A 24526-nucleotide genomic window follows, 5' to 3' on the forward strand; every position below is an offset into this window, starting at 1 on the left:
TATGAGTTCTTTTCTTATCTGTAGCGTTTGTGGTCTCTGATTGTTTTATTATCGTCGATTTTTTTCCAAGAACAATTTTACATGAAATTTCACACTCATCTCTTTGATCGGGAACAGATTTCCTAAAAAATACGAATTATATGTATCAATACAACAAAGATTATTAGAAAAAATTGTATATCCAGACATTACAGACGCACATGTATTTTTCAGACTTATTATAAATCTATATAAAATAATCTATACTAAATAATTATTTAATAATAAATAATAAATAATTTATTTAAAATTTATCTCTTTATAAATAAATAACAAAAATTATATAATTAAATATTTCATTTTCCAGATATTCATTTTTAGATATAAAATATTATATGAGCATATATTATTAAAAAGATTTTTATATTTTAATTAATTTATATGTACACGTAAATAAAATTTTTAGAATTTTATATATAAAAATATAAATAATATTTAATGAATATAGATTTTTTATCTCTAGAAACATAATGTGAAAAAAATGTATAATTATTCAGTTCTGTAATTTTACTAATAGACTCTAGTATATGTATAGCAAGTTTTATAGAATATTTATATATGCTATTGTAGAAATTTTGCGAAGCACTCACTGTATAAAATTTAATATGACGATTAAAAAAGATTATCTTTAAATTTCTTATTTCATCATCAAAATATCTTATCTCTTTCTCTTGTATTTATTTATTGCACAGTATCTTACTCTAATATATGTCTTAATAGATAGATATATAATTAAAGAATCATTATATATCTTAAAAAATATATTTTTTAAATTAATTACACAAACGCAATATATTCTTATTATTATTCTATCATATATATTATTTCATTGTCATGTATACACATATATATATTCAATGTTTGAATATTCATTTAATGTTCCAGAACAATAAATAAAATAGTCATTTATTTGCACATATTAACTTATTATTTAAAATAACTAATAAAACTAATAACTAATAAAAAATAATTTGTTATTTTTGTTGTCTCACTATAAAAATTTCACTTTTCGCATATGTGACGTAAGTAAGACTTCTCTCTGGAATACGTTTCTTACTTTTACGTTATAAATATGTTTCTTCAAGGCTGTCTTACGTTTCAATTCCATATCACATTCCTCGCGTATGTATCTCTGCTGATGTTGCTTGATTATCTAGGTTTTTTTCGAGTTTGCAGCTTTTTCTTGCACATGGAACATAGAAAATTTGCATCTTTCACCTTATGTTTAGTTATAGTTTTTATAGTTTGTTATAGTTTCTGTGGAAGTAGAGATATTCTGTTCGCCGTTGCTGCATCGTCGCAAATATACGGATCTCTCTTGTGTGTAATCAGGTGCTTAGCGTAATCAGCTTTTATTTGGAATTTCTGATCACATATGTTGCATATCGAAAGCGAAAATCATCAATATGTTTGCATGTGAAGTGTATCTGCAAAGTACTGGCGTGTTATCTGTTCACTAAACAAAATATAACGGAATTGAATCTAATGTATTTTATCCTCTTTTACTTATTAGAATTATTATAAAAAAACAATAAATATTGAATTTATACCAATTAATGAAAATTGATATAAAATAACAAATAATTCCACATTCTAGAATCATATATTAGATATATAAATTTGCCATTATTTTTTGTGAAATTCAAGGTTTATTAACGAATTACACATGTACAATTAAATTATGAAATACAATTTAATTATGAAAGTAATCATCATTATTTTTTCTTCCATCTTTCAGATAAGTTATAGACCAGATCGATAGAAAGTCTGGTCTTTACTTGCGATGAATTTATCAAATCATTTTTTTTATTTCCAAATTTTTTTATCAGGGCATGTCGCATTGTTATATTATTTTATAATTTAAAGGTGCTATATCAGATGAATATGGAGATTCAGACTCAAGACTTTTTATCGATCTATAATCTATAATTATCTAATCAATATAACTTGCTTAAAAATGCTGAAAAAATGATGGGGATTGCTTTTATAATTAAATTGTACATGTATAATTTGTTAAGCATTGAATTTCATACAAAAATAGAGGAAAACTTATTTATACGCCTAATAAAATTTGCAAGATTTTCACTATGCTCATTTATAAGTAGAAACAATGTATCGCGCAATACTGACAGGTATGCAATAGTGCTTCACCATGAACTTTCACTTTGTGAATTGTCCGTTCGTATTATTCTTTATGTATAAACTTCTTCGCACAAACGTCGCACTGAAAATTATAATATTATAATGATTACTGTGTTTTAGCATATGCTTCTTGTATTCCGATTTTCTTCTATCGAAAGTAATTTTGCAATCACACGATATATTTTCCTTCCTCTTTAATTTTAAGGTCCAAAGTCATCATGGCAAATTTCACTCTGTTTCGTTGCGTTTCTTTTACCGCTATGTTAGATCTTTTTATAAATGATAGCTTAGTCCTTTCTCTCGATATCACACAATTTTTCAGTAAAACAGGCTTTTTTCTTCACCTCGTTGTTTGTCGATCGTGACCTAAACAATCGAAACATCATTATTTCGATAATACTAATTTATAATGCATTAAAATGCTACCCATATCGTTCTAGATATTAAAATGTGTATGATAATCGTCTTATCACTTTCGAGTGAATAAAATATGAGTCGACATTATTTTATTTCTTAATTTATATATTATTTCAATCTGTTAACATATAAAATATCAAAATTTAATTGCATCTTTTAACTGTTTCAATAAAAATAAAGAATACATTATAAACACAATGAAAAACATAAAAATCGCATACATTTATAAATACATACACATTCACACTTATTTAATGTTTTTCTTCACTAACAAACATCCTGAATTTATGTTTTATGCTTTCGATGTTTCTGTCTGTTATTAATATACTTCTTATATATTTTTCTTTTATAAAGATAATCTTCTAAGCAATACTATGCAAATGATAAATGTATGATTTAAGTAATTGATATATGTCAATAAAAAATAATCAAAAACGCAAAACATGCAAACATGATTAACAATCATTTTGCATTAGTTTTCATATTTTATAATTTGCTCCAATTTTAAATTATTCATTCATTTTTTGTATTATTGAAAGCTATTATTTTCTTCAAGTTCAAAAGTTAGACAATTTTCTTCAACATACATTATACATCCTCAAACATATACTATAAATAATTAATTAACAATTAGAAGTATATTTTTACTCAGTTACATATAATATGTAGAAGAACATTTTATAACAATTTTCTTTTACATACATGTATATGAAATTATGTCGAATCATTTGATCTAATTTTTACAAACATATGCTTCAGTGTATCGTGCTTACCTTCAAAAATGTCAAAATAAAATTTCTCTAAGAATAAAGCTGCAATTTCTTTTGCATCAAATGTTTAATCATTTCATGCTCGTAAAGAACAAAAAAATCGATGTACCATATGGCAATGTTCTTATGAATATAGATGCATTAGATCATTAATGTATGAAACATAATTGTATATATATACAATTATGTTTCGTATATATATATATATATATATATATATATATATATATATGTATGTATATCATATGTATATATATACAATGTTTCATATGTACATATATCAATTATGTACATATATGTATGTATGTATATTTGTATATATGTATATTGTATATATGTATGTATGTATATTTATAATCTTTTTTGATAATTTATTAAAGATATACTAAAGATAAAAGTACTTTATAATACACATATTGTATATAGTACACAATTTTGTATTCCAGACTTTGGTTTAATCATTTACTTATATGTATATTTAAATAAAAGATATGACTATATACATATATGTTTTGATGTATTATATTAATTTTACAAAATCAAATATATTACATTGCAGCTCAATCTTATTCCATGAATAAAATAAAATATAAAATTTTAATTATTCTGACACAATATACAATCAAACAAAAGATATTTTATACGACCATTATTTATATGGATATTTTACTATTACTGTGGTCATTATACCATACTAAATAAAATTTTAACAAAAAAATGTTATATAAAATGTGTAATAAAATATGAATCAAAAGTATTTCCATTATCTTGTCTGAAATAAAAAAATGTAAAAAAAAGTAATACAATGAAAAAATAAAACAAGTAAAACAAGTAAGAATTTAAAATATGACTTTAAAAAGTTGCATGAGAAAATATCCTATTTTATATGGTGTAAGAATTTTTATATAATAATAATAATAAATATAATTTAATAATAATAAATATATTAAGAAACAAACTAGTATCATTCATCACATTGAAAACTATCACATATGTTGCGTTTATAGTCCAATATACATACTCTAGATACTAGACATAATCGTAATACTAGATTATGAAAATATTTGTCACAAGAAAATGTATATGTATGTGTGTGAATGTGTGTGTGTATGTATGTGCGCGCGCGCGCTTATACATATATATAGTTTATATAAAAGAATATATATAAAAAAGATAATAAATTGACACATGTAAACAAGACTAGCATTTAATATTATGTTTATATTTGTGTTTAACAAAACAAGCTCTATATTTAAAAACTGCATCGCAATCATTACACTTAAAACTTTGCGAATGTCGTTTCAAATGTTTCTTGAGTAATTGTATTGTCCTAAAACGCCATTTACACTGAGGACAATTGAAATATGCTTGTTCTTTGAATAAATTCAAACCACTGTTCAGCTCATTGAAGCTTTCATCACTATATTCCGTTTTTTCGAGCTTGTATTTCCTTTCATCTGACGTATGATGTTTCTCCACATCAACTTGACACTTCTCTTCGCATTGTCCACGATTATAATTCTTGTTGTTATTCTGAGCATTCTGATATTTACACTTGTGTTGCGTAAGATGATTATTTTCATATACCTCGTTGCACACGTTGCAAACTGCAATAGTATGGATCTCCATATGTTTTAGGAACATTGTCTTGTTGTTGAATAGTTTAGCACAAAGATGACACTTAAATCTATATATGTTATTAGCGTGCCATCTTATCTGATGGCGTTCAACACTCGTAGCCTCTCTTGATTTAAAATCGCAATCTGCGCAATGGAACAATTCTTTGCCGCCTTCATGTAATGACATATGAAACTTAAATGACTGTTCAGTTTTAAGACTTTGATCACAAATTGGACACTCATACGGATAGGTATCATCATGAATTATCACATGTTTCTTTAGATTACAATCTCTTTTAAAACTTAAATCTTCTTCACATTCCGATGCGCTTTCCGTTGACGTTGACATTAATTCATTTTCTTTATCTTCATACATGTTTTCAGGCTTTTCCGTAGATTCAGCAATCTCCATTTTCATTTCTGGCGAAAGACGCGGCAATTGTACAGTTTCGTTTTCGTTTCCTTCTTTGAAATATTCGTAAGGAGATTGCATCGGCACAAGATAAAATTGATGGTTGTTTTGAATCACAAGGAAATTTTGTTCAAGAGGATCACGTGGCACAGACCTAAAAGTAAAAAAAATCAATCAGTTTGGCAAAATATGATTATATATACAACATGAGAGAGATTGTATATACAAACACACATGCTGCCTATTATTACTGTATTGCAAAATATTTTTATATTTTTTTGCTAGATATTAATAGAAAATTACAATATATATATATATATATATATATATATATATATATATAACGACAAATCTTTATTAGAAGTATATATAGAAGTATATTCTTTATGATCATCACCATCATCAATAAAATTCGTATTGCATTCGCATTGTTCATTGTATTAAAAAATGTATTTATCCTTATTATTCAAATAAAATAATATATATTATTTATACTTTTCTCTGCCATTTATTATTTATCTATTTATTAATTTATTTTGAAGAGAGAGAGATATATGTATTTTTTATCTTTCTTCTAGTAATATCTCAATATAATGATTAAAGATCGCAAACTCTCCTGAAATCACAAATTGATTTAACATTATGTAAATCGAACTTTTAAAGCATTATTAATTCTGCAGTATTATCTCTGTATGTTTTGCGATATTTTAAAAAGAAAATTATATTGATGAATATATACATAATATTCCATTACAATATCTAAATATATCTTTTGATACGATAAAAATATTGTTTATTACTGAAAATTTAATTAATCAATATACAACATATTGTGTCATATTTTTTAATATTTAAAACATCTTATAGATTCGTCAATTATACCATTTTATTATTGTGAATAGCACGAATAAATTTATTTAATAAAAACATATGATATTTATTTATATATTACATCAATTTTATATTATACATTGCATCATGCTATGAAATAAACAAAAATCAATTTTATTTAAAATTGGTCAGAATTGATTCCGAAAAAAATCATATTTTACTTTCATTGAAAATTGAAATGAAAAATAATATCTTTATCGCAGAAATTTAGATTAGAAACGTGAATACATTTTATTAAAATAATTATATAATTACATTTTATTAAAATAATTATATAATTACATTTTAAAAATAATTATAATTACATTTTAAAATAATATGTTTCAAGAGAGAGGATATATTTTTTGTACTATAAATAAAATATAACTTTATCCCATAAAATAAAACGATTTATTGTTGATGATAGCATGAGAATTTTCAGATCACCATATATTTAAAGATTAAAAGATATGATAAAAAATATTATCATATTAAAAATATTATCATATTTATATTGCATTGTGTGTGAAAATAATGTTGTCGAATTTAATAATGGGTAATGGCATATTTTTCAACTCAGTTTGCAAATAATTGGAAGACTCAGATATAGAAACAAAATGTAATATAATTAAAATAATTAAACAATAAAAAAAATGCAAAATTTAAGCAAAATCTTAAAGATAAAAATAAATCATATTTAATATTAGATTAATTCACTCCTCTTACTTTATGCATATGTATTTACATTTGGTTGATGTTATATTATCAGAAAAATATTGTAAAGAAAATTTAAAATTATAAATTTACCTAAAAGTACCTAACATATGTTAAAGTTTAAAAAATAACTAGAAGAGTAAAAAATATGTTTAAAATTCCAAAAATAATTACAGTCTTCTATTTGACATTTATAAAAGGATAAATAAATACTTAAATATATAAAGAATTTGGAGTCTAAAGTCATAAGTGTCACAAATGTCATAAGTGATAATCCAGTGTATTAATTTCTAATTTGTCCTTGAGTGAATATGTTGAGTGAATATGTTGAGTTTTAATGAAACTTAAAATAAGATCGACATACCAATACACCATATATTTTCAAGAACTGAATCCTCCTGAATACTTGAACAAGATAATATACTTTGCACCTTATGCAGGTAAAATTGTCCAATTTTCATTATTCTATATTACAAATGGACCTCATTGAGATAATATTCACAATTCACATATATTCTCACTATCTCGCATTTATGTTAAAAAGATATAAAAGTGCAAGATTGCGGCAACACAAAGTTCTTTTTATTTCACCATCACAGTTCACCATCCGCCATACACATATATATACACACACATACACACATACCACATATCATACGTACACAAAAATTACTTGACACTCTTATTCACAATAATTTTATCCTGCACACCATGCAGGAGATTCGTAATTTTGATGGGCGGAGGCGGTGGATGCACACCAGGGTGTTTTTTCCGATGTAACATCATCGGCGATCGCTGAGTGAAGCTCTGACCGCAAATGTCGCAGACGTAGGGTCGCTCGCCGACGTGGGTCAGTAGATGGATCTTTTGCGAGCTGAGGCAACCGAAGGTCTTGCCGCATATGGCGCAGAGATACGACTTTTCACCCGAATGCGTCCTGAGATGTTTCGTGAGACCGTACTTGAATTTAAATTCCATACCGCATTGCTCGCAGACGTATTTCATCTTATGCAATTCGGCGTGGCTGTCGAGATTCTTCTGGGTCTTGAAGCGCTTTCTGCAGAGTTGACACTCGAATTCCTTGACCTTGGTTTTGTGCTTGTAATGCTTGTGGAAGTACAGGGAGCTCTTGCTGGGATAAGACGTGCCGCATATGTCGCAAACGCAAGACTCCGTATCGTGATCCTTCATGTGGGTCGTATAATCGGATTGTACTTTGAACATCTTGCCGCATTGCTCGCAGCTATAGTTATAATCCTCAGTGTGCTTGCGAATGTAGTGTATCTTCAGATACGGCTTCGTGCGCGCCTTGAAATCGCACAGGGTACACGCGTGCAGTTGCGCGGGCTCGTCGTGAATCTCCATGTGCCTAGAAAGATATGCGCCGGTCTTAAAACCCTTGGAGCAGATCGTGCACTTATGCGGCCGTGAATTGCTATGCTTAAACATGTGACTAGTAAGTTTGCTTTTGCGGTCAAATGTGACATAACAGATCTCGCATATATGTGACTTTTTCTTCTGGCTCCCCGCGATCATGTGCTTGCCGGATCGTCTTTTCGAGAGTTCGTTTTCGTGCTGTTTCCTGAAGTCCAAGGGAGTATCGTCCAAATCGTCGTCAAAGTCATCGCTCACAACTTTACTCTTCCTTCTAGTCTCAACGCGACTTTTATCTTTCTCGTTGCGATTACCTTTCTCGGCGCGAGTCTTCCTTTCTTTTGCTGATTCGGTTTTGGAATTATTTCCTTCAGTAGGCGGCGGTTCTTTCATCATAAACACGCTCAAAGACTTTGGGATGCGAAAATAATCGTCTTCCAGTCTTACTATCAGAAAAGTTGACGAGAGTGGATCTAGTTGATTGGACCTAAAAAAATTATAAAAATTGTCAGTCCATTTTATGTGATAATATGATGAATAATATATGGTCGTGCTGGTTGCACGCGAGCATGCATTGGTGCAACTTCAGCTAAAAGTTTCGCTAAATAAAAAGCTAAACAAGGATTGAATTCCATAATAAATAACACTTCTTTGTATTATTTACGAATATTTTTTTAAATACTTCTTACTCTTGATTTTGAAATTCTTTAATAAACATAAACAGTGCATGGATTTTTGATTATTTTTATAAAATTATACAAAGTTCAATCTCATTACATTAGATTATAAATAAAATTCGTAATGAATACAACAATAAAATATATTTACAAGTGATATTTATTTACAAACTATTTAATTATATGATTTTTATAAGATAAATTTTTTTCCTATAAAAGTTATATTGAATATTGTATTTTGTCATGTTGATTATTTCTTCTTTCTTTTATTTCGTAATGCACATAAGAGATGTATCAAATATTTCAAGAAATCTCATAAATTAGCTGTATGACAAATCCATTGTTCGAATGCGCATTTATAACATGTACAAAGTACATTTAGTTTAAAATACTTATCTAAATAAGACTTTGCTTCGTTATATACTAAGCAAATTTTATGTTATTATGTTATTATGTTTTCAGGAATTTTAAAGACTCGCAAACCTCTATGCAAGTCTTTTCATGAATATTCAAAGTGATAAGATTTTACACATGTTTTTTGGACAATGATTATATTCATAATTCGTGAAATATCACGACGTGTTTCTCTAACAATTGATTATTAGAGAAATGTTTATGCAAAATATATTTCTGAGTATATAATTATCTAACATTCGACAAATGTCGTCAATCTATCGAATTTTATATGTAACATATAAATATGCATATTTTTCTTGCTGCTTGACAAAATATTTTGAGAAGAGAAATGAGCACCTACATATCTGTATTCTTATATGCCAATCTTTGCAACACATTTGCACAAATTATTAATTTATTATATTACTTTTTTTATTCAGTCACCTGGTAAAACACTGGTTTGATTTGTCATTTTGTTCCCTTCTCGTAACACAATCATTCTTATACTTATAATCATTTCACACAGTCAGCTCCTGAAAAATCAACGAGTTTAGTAAGTGAAAAAATGTAATATTGTTATGTTTAATATTGTTATGTTTATATATATGTAAGAATTCGATATCACAGTAATTTTTAAACACAAATTGTTATAAATAAAATATAAAAAAGAAGAAATTCTTTTATTCTAATATAAAATATATTCGTATTTAGATTTTCGTCAAAAAAAGATATTTATCCAAAAGTGTGATATATTTTTTGATAGGTCTTTATAATAACTCATATAAGTTTATGTATATAATATCAACATATTTTTTAGCATAACTTGTGCTTTTGCATAAGTAAAATGTTAAACTCATTAAATATTCTAAATATTATTACTATTCATTAAATAGATTTAATTATTATTTCCTTTTACAAAATAATACCCTCAATATTTTTGCGTATATATTGTATTAATTGAAAATTAATTTAAATTTAATAAAATTAAGAAAATTTTATAATTTATTTTTAAATAAATCAGCGAAAGAGAATACGCGTACATTGTTATACTCTTTTAATGTAAATAAAATTGTATTTTATTTTAATGTATAACTTTGTTTATATATTTATTGAATGTTGTGCTTTTTTCACAATCATCATTAAATCTTATTATTTAATAATAATATTTACATAAAGTAGAAATTTCTTGCTAAATATTTCTAATTTTCATTATCCATTCAACGTTTATTTTGTATATGTCTTATACATACAAAAATTAGTAGAGAATAATTATTCGTCCAGAAATATTCGTGACAGTAAATTAAAATAAAAAATAAAAAAATAATGTTCTATGTAATCAATACAATATGCAACAAATTATACTTGATATACTAAATAATTTATAATTAACACTGATTGAACAGCATTAATTAATATATTTTCGTAACATGAAATAATTTTAACTAATTAAAACAATTTTAGTTGAGAGCAAATTAATATATATATACACAAAAACATAATTAAAAATATCTTTTAAGAAAAAAATAGTCATAGAGAGAATAGATATATTTTAAAATAATATATATAAATATATCCATCCCTTTTTTCAAAAAAATAATTAAGTAAAAGTACAATTGAAATTATCATGAACAAACCGTACTTTTGTAGACAAGAGAAATACAATTGCAAAAATGAAAAATTGCAAGAGAAGTACAATTGCGAACATTATTCGTCTATTTTAATATTAATGTATAATGTGCTTTATACATATTTTTTAAATAAAACTCCAATTGCTATCTTCCAGATTACAATTTAATTTTACATGCCTCTGTTGATGATCATGATCGAGCATTCAATACGAAACTCTTGTCGAATTCGATATAGTCGCTTTGAACTTTTTGGAGATAATTTCTGGCGAGCTCAGCTATCTGCGGATGCGTCGACGATAATGGTGGCAATGGTCCTGGATGATTTCTTCTGTGTCTCAATAAACTTGAGCGCTGTGTGAAATCTTCCTCGCAAATGTCGCACTTGTATGGTCGTATACCGGCATGCGTGAGCACATGCTGATAGAAATTGCTGATGGAAGGAAATGTCTTTTGACACAAGATGCAAGTGGAGATGTGCGTCTGGCCATGCTTGAAACGTTTGTGGCTCATAAGTTCGCGTGTGCCAGCGTACTCCTTGCCGCATTCCTCGCACTTGAAGCCTTTCTCGTGTAACATCAGATGACTGTCCAGTCTACTTCTATGATGGAACTTTTTACGGCACAAGTGACATGAGTACTCGTACTTGATCTCGCGATTTCTCTTCTGATGCCGCCACTCGTGGCCCTTCACGTCTTTGACCTCTTTACCACAGAAGCGGCAAATTTGCAACTGCGATATGTGGGTTCTCTTCATGTGATGCGTCAGATCGATCTTTAATTTATAACTGCGACCGCAGTGCTCGCAAATAAATTTTGACTCGTGATCGCTATGAATGCGAATATAATGTCTCTTCAGTCCCTCTCTGCTCTTATACTTCACATGGCAGATCTTACACTCGAAAAAATAATCCGGTCGATGTATCCTCTTGTGTTCTTCTAATGCTCTTGGCGTGTAGCAAGTTCTCTTACATTTATTACATTGATAAGGCTTGCGATGTACGTATCTGACGTGTCGCTCGACTTTCTTCGCGTTGCCGAAATGTTTCTCGCAAAATGGACACGTATTTCTTACATTTTCCATAACTACATCCATTTCGGTCATATCCTTGTATGAATTTGCTGAGCTAACATTTTGTGACGATTTTTCTCTGCTCAAGAAAGAGTTCACCTTAGTTAAAACATTGTTGCCTTTGAGAGCATTTGCAGAATTCTGTGAATTTAATGACAAATCTAAATTAATCGATTTATTCTCATTTTGATACTGAGCTGTAGCAGAATTAACTCTTCTGCTTGTCTTCATGAAATTATATTCATTTTCAACAGTTTTCCACGAGCCCAATAAAATGGGGACTAAACGAATAGATCCTTTTCGACATTGCCCTCCTTTCTGCCTGATGATAGGCTTTTCCCTGAAACAGGGAAAGTTTTGTTAGTGTATAAAGTATCGATAATCGACGTTTTCTAAGTATATATCAAATAACAGTGAACTAAAAAATAATTGTTGTATAAGAAAAAGACTTCCTAGAAATAGATATGTAATCTTACTATTATTATACTACTCGGCTATCATAATCGATTCTATTAATTACCGGAAAACATTTACATAAATTATAATATCAGCAAATTATGCATCACAGTTTGTTTTATATGAAAATGTTACATTTGCATTATTTCATCCAGGAATACGATCAGAAACGAACATACTCATTGGTATTATTTTGGTAATACAAAGTCAATCATAATCAAATTGTCATGATATAAACTTACTTTTATGATGTAAAAGATGAAGTAGATATTCTTCCTTGATCAAAATAATGATTATTATGCAACAAGGAAAATATTGCACATAAATCTTATATAAATTACACGCACAGATTAATTATTATATTTGTAATAAATATTAATTCACAAAAAGAAAATTTTTCTATAAAAATACAACACTTCTTTATTAAGTTTCATTCAGTTACAAACGGTGATATACCGTTCAAAAATAATTTAAAATCATATTTACTATGTTATTATTGACATTATTATATCGCATTAACTAATCCAGATATGTATATATTTTTAATTATTTGAAATTTATATTTATATCTTTTTCACGAGAAATATTTTTACGTAGCTTATGATAAAAAAGATACTTTTTAATTTTTTAGAAAAGATAGTTATTTTTTAATTTTGAATTTTTCACCGAAAAAAAATATTTAAGAAATTTTTTTTTAAATAATTGTAATTAGAAATAATAATTTTTCTATCTATTCCAAAAAAATGAATCAGTCTTTTCGCAAGTAGATATGCTATCTTTTAGAGAGAGCATATTCTTCCAAATTAAATATTATAATTACAACCTATATATATTAAGATAAGTAAATATTCTCTCACAGTGTGTGTATGTGTCTTTCTTATATTTATATTCTCAGATTTGATCGACAAACGTATGTTTTGAAAAACATATTTTTGAGAAATTACACACATTATAATACGGTATCTTCAAATCTGGAGGTCAGAAGTCTTTTCTTGCGCAGATGACACTATTTATTGTATCTTTTAATAAACTGCTGCATTATTGTTTTAGTTTCTCCAAAACGTTCTTAGCTAAATTGGCAATAGGAATCTGCGATGTATAAGGTGGAAGAGGACCGGAATGATTTTTTCGATGCCGAAAGAGACTGGAGCGCTGGGTGAAATCTTCGCTGCAGATATCACAGCTGTAAGGTCGAATGCCGGCATGTGTAAGAACATGTTGATAAAAGTTGTTACCGTTTAAAAATACTTTCTTGCAAATCGGACAGGTCGTGCCCGACTTGTGCATCCGATTCTTATGATATCTTAATTGGTGCGACGAAATGACAATTACATTACACTCGCTACACTTATAGCCTCGCTTATGCAACAATAAATGATTGTCTAGGCGAGTCTGATTCTGAAATTTTGCGATACACAAATGGCACGAAAACTTCAAGCTGGCCATCTCAGCACGTTTCTTATGTTTCCATTCGTGATTCCTGAGATCCGTCACGGACTTTCCGCAATATCGGCATATATGAGTGTTGATATTATGCTTCCTGTTGATATGTTGAAGAAGATCTACCTTTATTTTGAACGATTGTCCACAGGAATCGCAGGTAAACTGAGCAGCGATGTCACTATGCACTCGCACTTGATGACGCTTCAATGATACCTCTCGCTTATACTTCAAATGACATACATCACACTCGAAGAAATAATCATCATTATGAATTTTACAATGTCTTTCTAGATCTTGTTTAATATTATACGACGCGTGGCATTTATCGCATTTATACGCTCTTTCCTGATGGCTCCCTGCAATATGTCTTCTCAAACTTTTCTCATGAGAGTAATGCTTTAAGCACAACGGACATGTATTCTGCTCTTCTAATACTCGATCCACATTTTCTTCATTCTTTTCGTTCTTTATAGCGTCTTCAGAGGATATTTCCGTTACAGACTTTATTTTTCCTTTATTTGATAAATTTTGATTTATTTCTATCAGTGTACCAAACTCTCTCCTTTTATTTTCTTCTTCCATGCTTTGTTGCCATTTATTTTCTATGTACCTTTCTGTTGATCCATCGCACTTTTTCATATTCTTTTCAGAAGTTGCCTCTGCTACGACGTTATTATACAGTACAATCACTTTTCGATACTTTTCACCATCCCACACTGTGGTCCATCGTCCCCTGAAACATCCATTAATGTCAATCAGTACAAATGCAGCACTTATCGCAATGTAAAAATTTAGAATCTTCAGTAATCACAAAGAATATTAATGAAATCAGTAATTGAGATTTGTTAAAATTCATAAAATTTTACAATTTTCGAAAAATTAACACAGATCAAATATCTATATAATTAAAAACATATTTCAAACTACAAATAAGATTATGGTAAGTTTCACTTTCACTTAATTTTGTCAATAATTTCCATATTATGTTTTATATAAACCTAACTATGTAGTATATGAATTCAAGATGAATAAACTTTTTTATCTTTTCACTAATCTTCTAATTTGAATTCGTACCCAGTTAATTTGACTTTTGGGTATTAAACTCAAGTCGACTGAGTAGCAACGGTGGCGGTGGTGGGTGACTGCCGGGATGTTTGCGACGATGCACCATCATGCTACTGCGTTGCGTGAAACTCTGGCCACAGAGATCGCATACATACGGTCTCTCGCCTGTATGCGTGAGCTTGTGCACCCTAAGAGCCGCGGATCTCGCGAAGGCTTTCGCACACAGCTTGCACTGATAGGGTCGCTCACCAGTGTGCATGCGAGTATGAAGATTCAGCGCGTGATTCGTCGCGAACTCTTTGCCGCACTGGGCGCAAAGGAACCTCTGCGAGTGTAAACTCGCGTGATTACGAAGACTGTACTCCGAGGCGAAGCTCTTGCTACAATGCTCGCACCGATGCTGCTTCGGCGCGGTCTTCTGTATCCGGTGAATCACGCGCTTGTGCGCAACCAGGTACGATTTTTGCGAATAAGTGTTCCCGCAGTACTCGCATACGAAGGTTTTGGCGTTCAAGTGGCTCGCCTTGTGATCCTGGAGATCGTAATTCGACATAAATCCCTTGCCGCATTGCTCGCAATGGTATCTAAAGTCGCGCCGATGCACTCGTCGAATGTGAGTCTTCAGAGAAACTTTATTCATCGTCGTGAAATCGCACGTTTCGCAGGCATACTTGACGCCGCTGTGGATTTGCATGTGGCTCATCACTTCCGACGAACGTTTGAAGGCTCGCTCGCAAACGGTACATTTGTACGGACGTACGTCGCTGTGCTTCACCATGTGACGTTTGAATTCTCCTTGCCGAGTAAAGTACACTCTACACATAGAACATTCGTACGTCGTCCGTTCCTCTTTTCTTCTGAATTTTTTTCCCGTTGCGTTAATCAAAGTGTCTCCGATGTCGTGATATGTTTCCCCTTTTCGACGTATCACTTCAGAAGGTTTCTTTAACGTTGCTTCCTCTTCTTCATTTTTTCTGCTTACGTTCGGTATACCTTGTGTCATTGAACTGGAATCTATTTCTAATCGCGCGTGGTTGTGCCTCTCGAATTCTTCTTCATCAACCTTGGTATCACGTCCTATCAACATTTGGACCTCGAGGATTCTGTAAGAAACAACAGTAAGTTTTCAGCATGTTATACGCAGTCACGTCACCATGTCGTTCGTTGATATCTTCTCTTGACCATCTGGAGTATCTTACGAGAATAAATGACACAAGGATTAATTTCGCAATCTATATAATAGTGTTGGGAAGAAAATAATGCTCGTTCGCTTCAAGATTAAGGAACTAATTTAATCGATAAAACAGTTTCGTAGTCATACACCTTTGATGTACGAGATATTTTATTAAACGTATAATAACGAATCGTCAATGATCATTAACATAAATTTATCGATGCTTTATTCGAACGAGCAAGCTTGGAGTGTTACTATCTCGCCTGTGTAAAATTAAAAAAAAAAGAAACGAGAGAAAAATGATAAAAACGAATTGTTTTTTTGTTCAACAGCATTGGCATTGTGTTCGACTTACAAGATATTCTTACCTATCTACACTGAAAAAATAGAACAACAATATATTCGTAACGGAACACTTTGAGCACGGATAGTACAAAGGTTTAATTCATAAAACCAAACGGATAAAATCGCGCGTAACTTTGTCTTTTGAGCACGCAAATATTATAACCAGTATACAAAAGATATCGTAGAGATTTTTGTATCGACAAGTATCGATTCAACATCGTTTCATTGACGTTGCTCAACATAGTCATAGTATATATATATATCTACGTATATATATACTATATACTATATATAATCTATATGATAAAAAGTTCTTCCAGTCTCTTCTGTTGTCACAATACATAAGTAACAACGTAATAATCACGTATACTATCACGCTATTCTTATCGTTAAATGTGGTCGTCATAGTTTAATCGTCAACGCGGCACCAACAAGAGTTTTAAGCACAGAAAAAAAGGTTCGTCAAGGCTTAGACGCAGGTAGACTTCTGGTGGGCCGTCAAGTTACCCTGGCAGGAGAATCCACGGTTGCATATCTGACAAACGTAGGGTCGTTCTCCGGTGTGTCCGCGTCTGTGAATTGTCAACGTCGATCTCTGCGAAAACGCTTTCGGACATTGATCGCATTTGTATGGTTTCTCCCCTGTGTGCACCCTTCTGTGCATTCTCAGATTTTCAGAATCGGTAAAACCTTTTCCGCAGATATCGCAGACGTATGGTTTCTCTCCCGTATGAATCCGTCGATGCTTTTTCAGGTGCTCAGCGCTACTGAGACTCTTGCCGCAATAATCGCAGAGATAGAGCTTCGTCGGATTGTGGCTCTCCTTGTGCCGGAAGAGCGATCTTTTCGTGGCGAGTACGCGGCCGCAGATATCACAAGCGGTGCTGGTCACCTTGTTTGCTTTCAATTCGGGATGCGTGCGTCTACAGTGCGCGGAGAGCTGTCGTCTGAGATAGAAGGCGTTGTTGCAGAGTTGACAGACGAATGGTTTTTCGCCCGAGTGAATGTTATAATGCTCCTGAAGATCGAGCTTCTTCCGGAAACGCTTGTCACATTCGTTGCACTTGAATGGCAGATCCGCTTTGTCCATGTGTCGCGTCATATGAATGCTCAGAGCCGCTAGAACGGTGGTCTCGTAATCGCACTCCTTGCACATGTAACTCGGTAAGAAATGCGTCTTCTCGTGCCTCGTTAGATCACGAAACAATCGAAATTTCTTAGGGCAGTGTTTACAGGGGAGGTCTCCTACGGTGTGGCGCAACAAGTGCTTTTGATAGTTACTCTTGTGCCGAAAGACTTTGTTACAGGTCTTGCAGACAAACTCCAGTTCGGATTTTTCTTTCTTCACCTTCTTCAAGGACGTGGTACGGCCAGTCACTGCTGAGGAATTGCTTTTGCGACCGCTTTTACGTACCGAATGCATCTTCATGTGCTTGCGAAGGCTCACACCAGTTCTGAAGACCCGGCCGCATTGAGCGCATGTATTCTTCCGCTTACCTTTGTGCTCGACCTCATGGTTATCCAACAAGGATTGCGAGGCGAAGAAGACGCCGCAGAGCTTACAGTGATATGCCAAAGGTAGATCGTCGTCGTCGTCCTCGTCGTTCACCTCTTGCTTTATAACGCTTTGTTCAGGATTCGTTGAAGCCACGGCCTCGTCAGTCGTGTCCGTTGATTCCTCGCACTTCAACGTGGATTTGGCGCGCTCGTTATTCTTCTTCATCAAGTCGAGCTTAGAGAATATTTCCATCGGGTAAAATTCTTCGGAAAATGGTAGGCTGTACCTGGAATTGAAAAATTCAGGGGGATATCAGTATCGAATACCCTTTTTGCGTCGCGACGATCTTTGTTTCATTGCCTCGTTACCTAGCACATTATTTTATTCCTGTAAGTAAAATTGCCGACCAAACTTAGCTGTATCAATTATGTGTAATGTAAAAAGCAGATAATTCGGTAAAAAAATATCAGCATTATATTGCTATATGTAATCAAAACTGGTATACTAATTAATACTTAATGTATTCACATAAGTTGTACATACATACATAAAAGTATAAAAATACTTGAAATGTGAAAGAGATAGTGACATGATAAAATAGCTTCATATAATTATGTAATTCTGAATAATACTTTTATTCATAATAATACATAATGCAGGAGTATATCTCATACTAATTTGAAAAAATAATTGCTATTCTTATTATAATATTCCACATATACAATAGACACATTACGTGTCCTTTCTGTTACTTTTTTTGTAAAAGATTATTTTATTAACATTTAATACAAAGTTCTGTTTTGCATATTAAATCATTTTTTACATAAATTCACTAACATTTTATAATAATTTTTTTACTATTCATTGAATACAACACAAAATGACATTTAATTTATAATGTAAAATCATAAAAAATAAAAACAAAAAATGCAAATAAATTATCCAAAAATAACAAAATTTAAATTGATTCTTCGATACAGATTCCTAATTTGTGTAATGCATAATGCAAAAATTTAAGCTATCCATTCAATATATTAGAGATAGTATTTCAGAAAAGAAAATTTCTGTAAAAAAAAAAACTTTAGTTCTTTTTTATAAATGATTAATTTATAAATATGACATTTATAAATATGTGTTAGTAATATTTTAATTCTCTAAAAAATATTTGATTGAAATTAAATATATAATCAATCACACGCAAGCATGCATACACGCACATGCACACGCACACGCACACACACACACACTATTATAGTATCAAACTATAAGATGGCAGTATGCAATTACTTCTTGTTTCTATTTTATATATATATATATATATATATATATATATATATGTATGTATGTATATATATTCCTCTAATTTAAAATTTTCTTATGTTATTCTTTTATTATCCTTTAATAAGAAAGAATAAAAAAGCATAAGTGAAAAACAAAGTACGTATATTTTCTTCTTGCGCACATACCATTAAAATAATAGAGCACGAGAATTGAGAAAAAAATCTTAGAAATGTTATAAAAAAAATTCTCAATCCCGACGACTTTAGAATAAAGAAAATCAACTAATATCACTTCATTTTGTTTCACAAAATGTGTTTGAATCCATACAAGTCTGATAATATCACTATGCTATGGTATTTCTAGCTCAAGACACTTGATATAGTGCAATAGAAATGAAAATTTAAACCGTAAGACTATGCTGGCTGCATGACCATCACATTAACCATATGTACTTTATTGTGAGCGTTTAGTAATCCTTTAGATACAAAAGATTTGCTACAATAACTACACTGATATGGTCTTTGACCCGTGTGATATCGTTTATGTATAACAAGGGTCGAGTGTTGCGTGAAGGATTTTCCACAGGTATCGCACGAGTAAGGCTTCTCGCCGGTGTGAGTTCTCTTGTGCACGACCAACGTTGTTCTCTTGTGAAAAGCCTTGCCGCATACATCGCAAATCAACGATTTTTCCCCGCCGTGAAGACGTAGATGATCTTGAAGAGATCCCTTAGATGACACGGATTTACCACACAAGTGACAATCGTATTTATTTTCACCAGTGTGCGACTTAACGTGCACCACTAGCGAGTTCTTGTAGGCAAATGTCTTGCCGCAGAATTCGCATTGATGTTTCACAGGTTTGAAGTTAGGATCGTGGATCTTCAAGTGACGCACCAAAGTGTGATTGTTGGGAAATGACTTGTTGCAAGCGGTACATACGTGCTCCTTAGCGCCATGTTTCACATTCATGTGTCCGTGGAGCTCGGCATTTGTGAAAAATCCCTTGTTACAAATCTCGCAGTGCCTCGTGTACTTCTCGAAATGACGTTTGTGATGAGTGGCCAGCTGAGAGGCTTGCACGAACGCGCGACCGCACACATCGCACACAAAGTTTCTCTCGTGAGTGTGGATTCGTCTGTGCACCGCCAAGGTATTGGTTCTCTTGAAGGATTTGCCGCAAACATCGCATTGATAGGGTCGAGCGTCACTATGCGCCACTAAATGACCCTCAAAGAGATTCTTTGATCTAAAAAGCTTTGTACATATATTACACTCGTAAAACGTTTGGTTGGTAGATTGTTTCTTTAGATTCGAATCACTTTGGCAACTAACTTCTTCATTTGTAGTTTCTTCAAATTCTTCTTGCGTTAATTGCGGATTTTGAATGTTCTCAGGAGAATTATGTTCCAAATTTACAATCTTGTATGGCAAATTATATTTTTCTTGCTTTATATTTTCTTCTTGTTTAATGGAAATGGAAACCAACGCAGAATCCATATATTCATCATGTACAGACAGTTCATTTTTTACACACGTCTCTGCTGGCTTTTCATTTCTGAAAAGAAAATGAAACAATAACTATACATATAATATTTGATTTAAATTACAAAAAAGAATTTTTATTTATTTAAATTTATTTTTATATATTCTTTCCCCTCTTGAATTCATTTGTGATATGCCTTTCACATTATATTTACGTTATTATAAACGAAAACAGCTTTTTTTTGTCTCCTTAAAAAAAACATTTTTGGTATATGTAATATATATGTTAAAATCATATATATGCAAAATCATTTAACGGATTATAAATGTTGAAAGAAGCATTTCACTTCTGTTTTTTAATCTTATACGTATGTATATATTATTATTGCTAAATAATTGTTATATAATTAAATTTATTTTCGAAAGAATTTCAGTTTATAATTTTTTTTTGTAAAACAAATTGAAGTTTTAAATTGTACTTATAAGTTCTATATATACAAAGTTAAATATACATATGTATACTTTTTATTAAAAAATAAATTATATATATATATATATATACACATATTTCATAAAATTTTAATTCCCCTTCACATTATATTTTTCTTTCGTTTAAAAAAATGAAAAGTGTGAATAAAGATAATACTATCATTAAATTTCCAACTTTGAAATACAAAATAATGCATACCTTTGCAGTAAATCTTTATTATAACTTTTGCAATCCAGGTGAAGTATTCTCATATTGGCGATCATTCCATCATCAGCATATGTCATTTATATATGAAGCCTTCACTATTTAATAGTCTTCAGTATTTAATGTCTAATATGAAATTTCAACAAACTGTCAGATAAATAGAAAATATTAAATAATAAAGCCGTAATTGCAAAAACAATCACATGTATGATGTGTATTTATTGTTCATTTTTTATTTCTAATGTAGATTAATGAAAATTACAGCAAAATACATATAGTATTGATAAAGAAAGAACATTATGATATGTAATATTAACAATTTTACAAAATTAATAATAATAATAGTTTAATACATATTTATATATTATGGTGTTTAACATAATACTCTAATTTCATGATATTACTTATATCCAATTCCAAAATAAAAAATTTTATAGTATAAAATTACTATGAATTTTATTATATAAGGATTATAATTACTATTTAATAATTTTGTTCGTAACATATAAATATTGTTCGTAATATATAAATAAAATAGTGATTTACACTTATTTAGATTTAGTCTAGATATAATCTAGATCTATATATTAAAGTCATAAAGTAAAAAATTGTTCAACAATTTTCCTCGATAAATACGTACACGGTACTTTCATTTTGTCTGACTTTATGCGCGTATAAAAATAAAATTAAAAAATATCATAAAATATTGGATAAAAAAATGTTTATTTGCAGATATGTATGTATGGTATAACTTTATCTTTGTTCTATTATTTTTATACCAAAAATTATTATATCTTTGCTTAATAACAAATTAGAATTGCGAGTAATAAAACTGTTTCTAAATAATATATAGAGAGCGTATACTTTGTTAAATTATAAATTTACTTATTAATACAATATATAAAATAAGTTTTCCACTAAATTCTTTATTATATGCAGTTAATTCAACTTCTGTAATAAATATTTTTTTTAAAGTAAACAGAAAATTTATCTATATTTATAGTGTCATATTTTTTCTAATTGCAAAAAATTCTCTAACAAAATTATTTCTCGAATATTTAAAATTTAAAATTATTTCTCTCGAACATTTAAAATTTAAAATTATTTCTCTTAAAATTACTTCTCTTTAAAATTTTTTCTATTTAAAATTATTTCTCGAATATTTATTGATTTTATCTAACATCAATGTCAATATTCGAAACATATTTTACAAAATAAAAATATATAATTGTGTATATATATAAATTTTAAGTTTTAATGTTATATAATGCATTTACTTCTTTTTTTTATAATTATCAGTCTCACATCTCTAATGAAAAATTAATTTATTGTACGTGCACTTTGTTCGATAATTGTTTCCACAAATTGCACGAATTGAGTTTTTCATTTGGTAATCATATAGGACGGTATATAATTCAAATGATTTTCAATCATAAAAACATTCTAATATATATATATATATATATATATATATATATATATATATATATACAAATATAAGATTTGCACTTATACTCCTTTAATATCATAATTATCGCATTTAATTTTCAGTTACATAATAATATTCAATTGTAATCGTATCAAATAATTTAAATTAGAGAGCAGAAGTCCACGCTTAATTAAATAGTCGGGAAGTGTCCTATTCATTTACTTTCATTATGTGATTTTATATGCGAATTTAACGAACCCTGCTGTGTAAATCTTTTCTGACACACCTTACATTCGTAAGGTTTTTCGCCGGTATGCGTTCTCAGATGCACGATCAAGTATTTTCGTACACTAAACGCCTTGCCACACATCTCACAAACGTGCGGTTTCTCACCCGAGTGTATACGCATGTGAATCTGCAGATACGTTTTGCTGCTTACAGATTTGCCACATACTTCGCATGTGATCTGATTTTCACCCGTGTGTATCTTAAGATGCACTTTCAATGCGGCCTTCCAATAACTCTCGAAATTGCAGATATTGCATTTGTGTTTTTCTCTCTCGCCGTGGGACTTCATATGCATATTGAGATAGGCTGCACTTGCATATGCAATGTTACATATTTTACAGATGAACGGTTTCTCGCCTGTATGCGTAAGCAAGTGACGCTCCAATGTCTGATTTGTATAAAAGCCCTTGCCGCACATGTCACAATGAGTCACGTATTCCTGATTGTGTTTTTTCTTGTGCAGACGCAAATCGTATCCAGAGACCTTTGAGATACCGCATATATCGCAGGTAAACCGTTTATTATGCTGCTTTAGATGAATCTTCAAGAATTCTTCAGTCTTGAAACACTTGCCGCATAAAACGCATTGAAATGGTTTCTCCTTCTGATGCGCCTTTATTATATGTTTTCGTAGTTTTTCCTCATTCGTGAAAACCTTATCGCATTCTTCGCAACGATCCTCGATCTTCGGATTCCTCTTGTGATCCTGTCTGTGTTTTAAAAACTGCAGCTTCTTAAGCATTTGCTTTCCACAAATTTCACACTCGTAAATCGTCGTGCACTTGCGACTCGATTCGTGTCCGGGAAGTTGTTTTATAATATCTATTTCATTCGATGAAGGATCTTCTAGTTTATCATTCGAATCATCAGCCGTATATTCGATTGTTTCAGTAATTATTTCTTGATGACCGATATGATACTCTTCCACTGTAGATACTTCGTCCTGATATCGCACTAATTGTATATCTTGCAACTCGTCGATCGGTTCCAGCTTTGTGTCTTCTATGTCGATCTCGACGCACCTGTAATAAATAATATTTGTCAACAACGCGTGAGGAAGTACGTATATAAAATAAATACAGTCCTTAATACATAATCGATTTACTTGATAGTACAGCCAAGACTCATACTCTTGATAAATTTTATAAAATGTATCTTATATACATTTCGAATTAATCGTGTTGATCATTTTGATTGTTAATGCTCGTTTTTTTATTTATTTATTGTTGTTTTATTTATTTAT

General features: G+C 30.4%; 2 protein-coding genes across 12 annotated transcripts in view; both read right to left on the bottom strand.

Moving 5' to 3' along the window:
* LOC105257061 (zinc finger protein 37) overlaps positions 1–24526 on the bottom strand; it is a 52950-nt gene that overhangs the window by 12176 nt on the left and 16248 nt on the right. Inside the window, exons 5-6 of one of the 11 annotated variants that reach the window (XM_025409395.1) lie at positions 11236–12466; positions 9877–9963 (exon numbers count right to left, since the gene is read on the bottom strand). The exons of 5 other annotated variants lie outside the window; for them this stretch is intronic. In XM_025409395.1, the coding sequence (XP_025265180.1) occupies positions 11248–12466 (1219 nt within the window). In that variant the 3' untranslated portion in view covers positions 9877–9963; positions 11236–11247. Of the gene's footprint in view, positions 1–7467; positions 8845–9876; positions 9964–11235; positions 12467–13448; positions 14759–15099; positions 16194–16216; positions 18394–23148; positions 24306–24526 lie in introns of those variants that run through there. 5 more of the 11 variants (XM_025409402.1, XM_025409397.1, XM_025409399.1 and 2 more) reach the window with 5 other exon arrangements.
* Positions 19559–20914, bottom strand: LOC112638197 (zinc finger protein OZF-like). The gene has a single exon (XM_025409405.1). It carries the CDS (start codon positions 20885–20887, stop codon positions 19802–19804), a length of 1086 nt encoding a protein of 361 aa, XP_025265190.1. The 5' UTR covers positions 20888–20914; the 3' UTR covers positions 19559–19801.

Source organism: Camponotus floridanus, unplaced genomic scaffold (genome assembly GCF_003227725.1).
Source record: "Camponotus floridanus strain SB8 unplaced genomic scaffold, Cflo_v7.5 scaffold26, whole genome shotgun sequence".
NCBI lineage: Eukaryota > Metazoa > Arthropoda > Insecta > Hymenoptera > Formicidae > Camponotus > Camponotus floridanus.

Bases quoted from the DNA above. Each gene is read 5' to 3' on its own strand.
- LOC112638197 (XM_025409405.1), bottom strand. From the start codon at position 20,887: ATGGATTCTGCGTTGGTTTCCATTTCCATTAAACAAGAAGAAAATATA.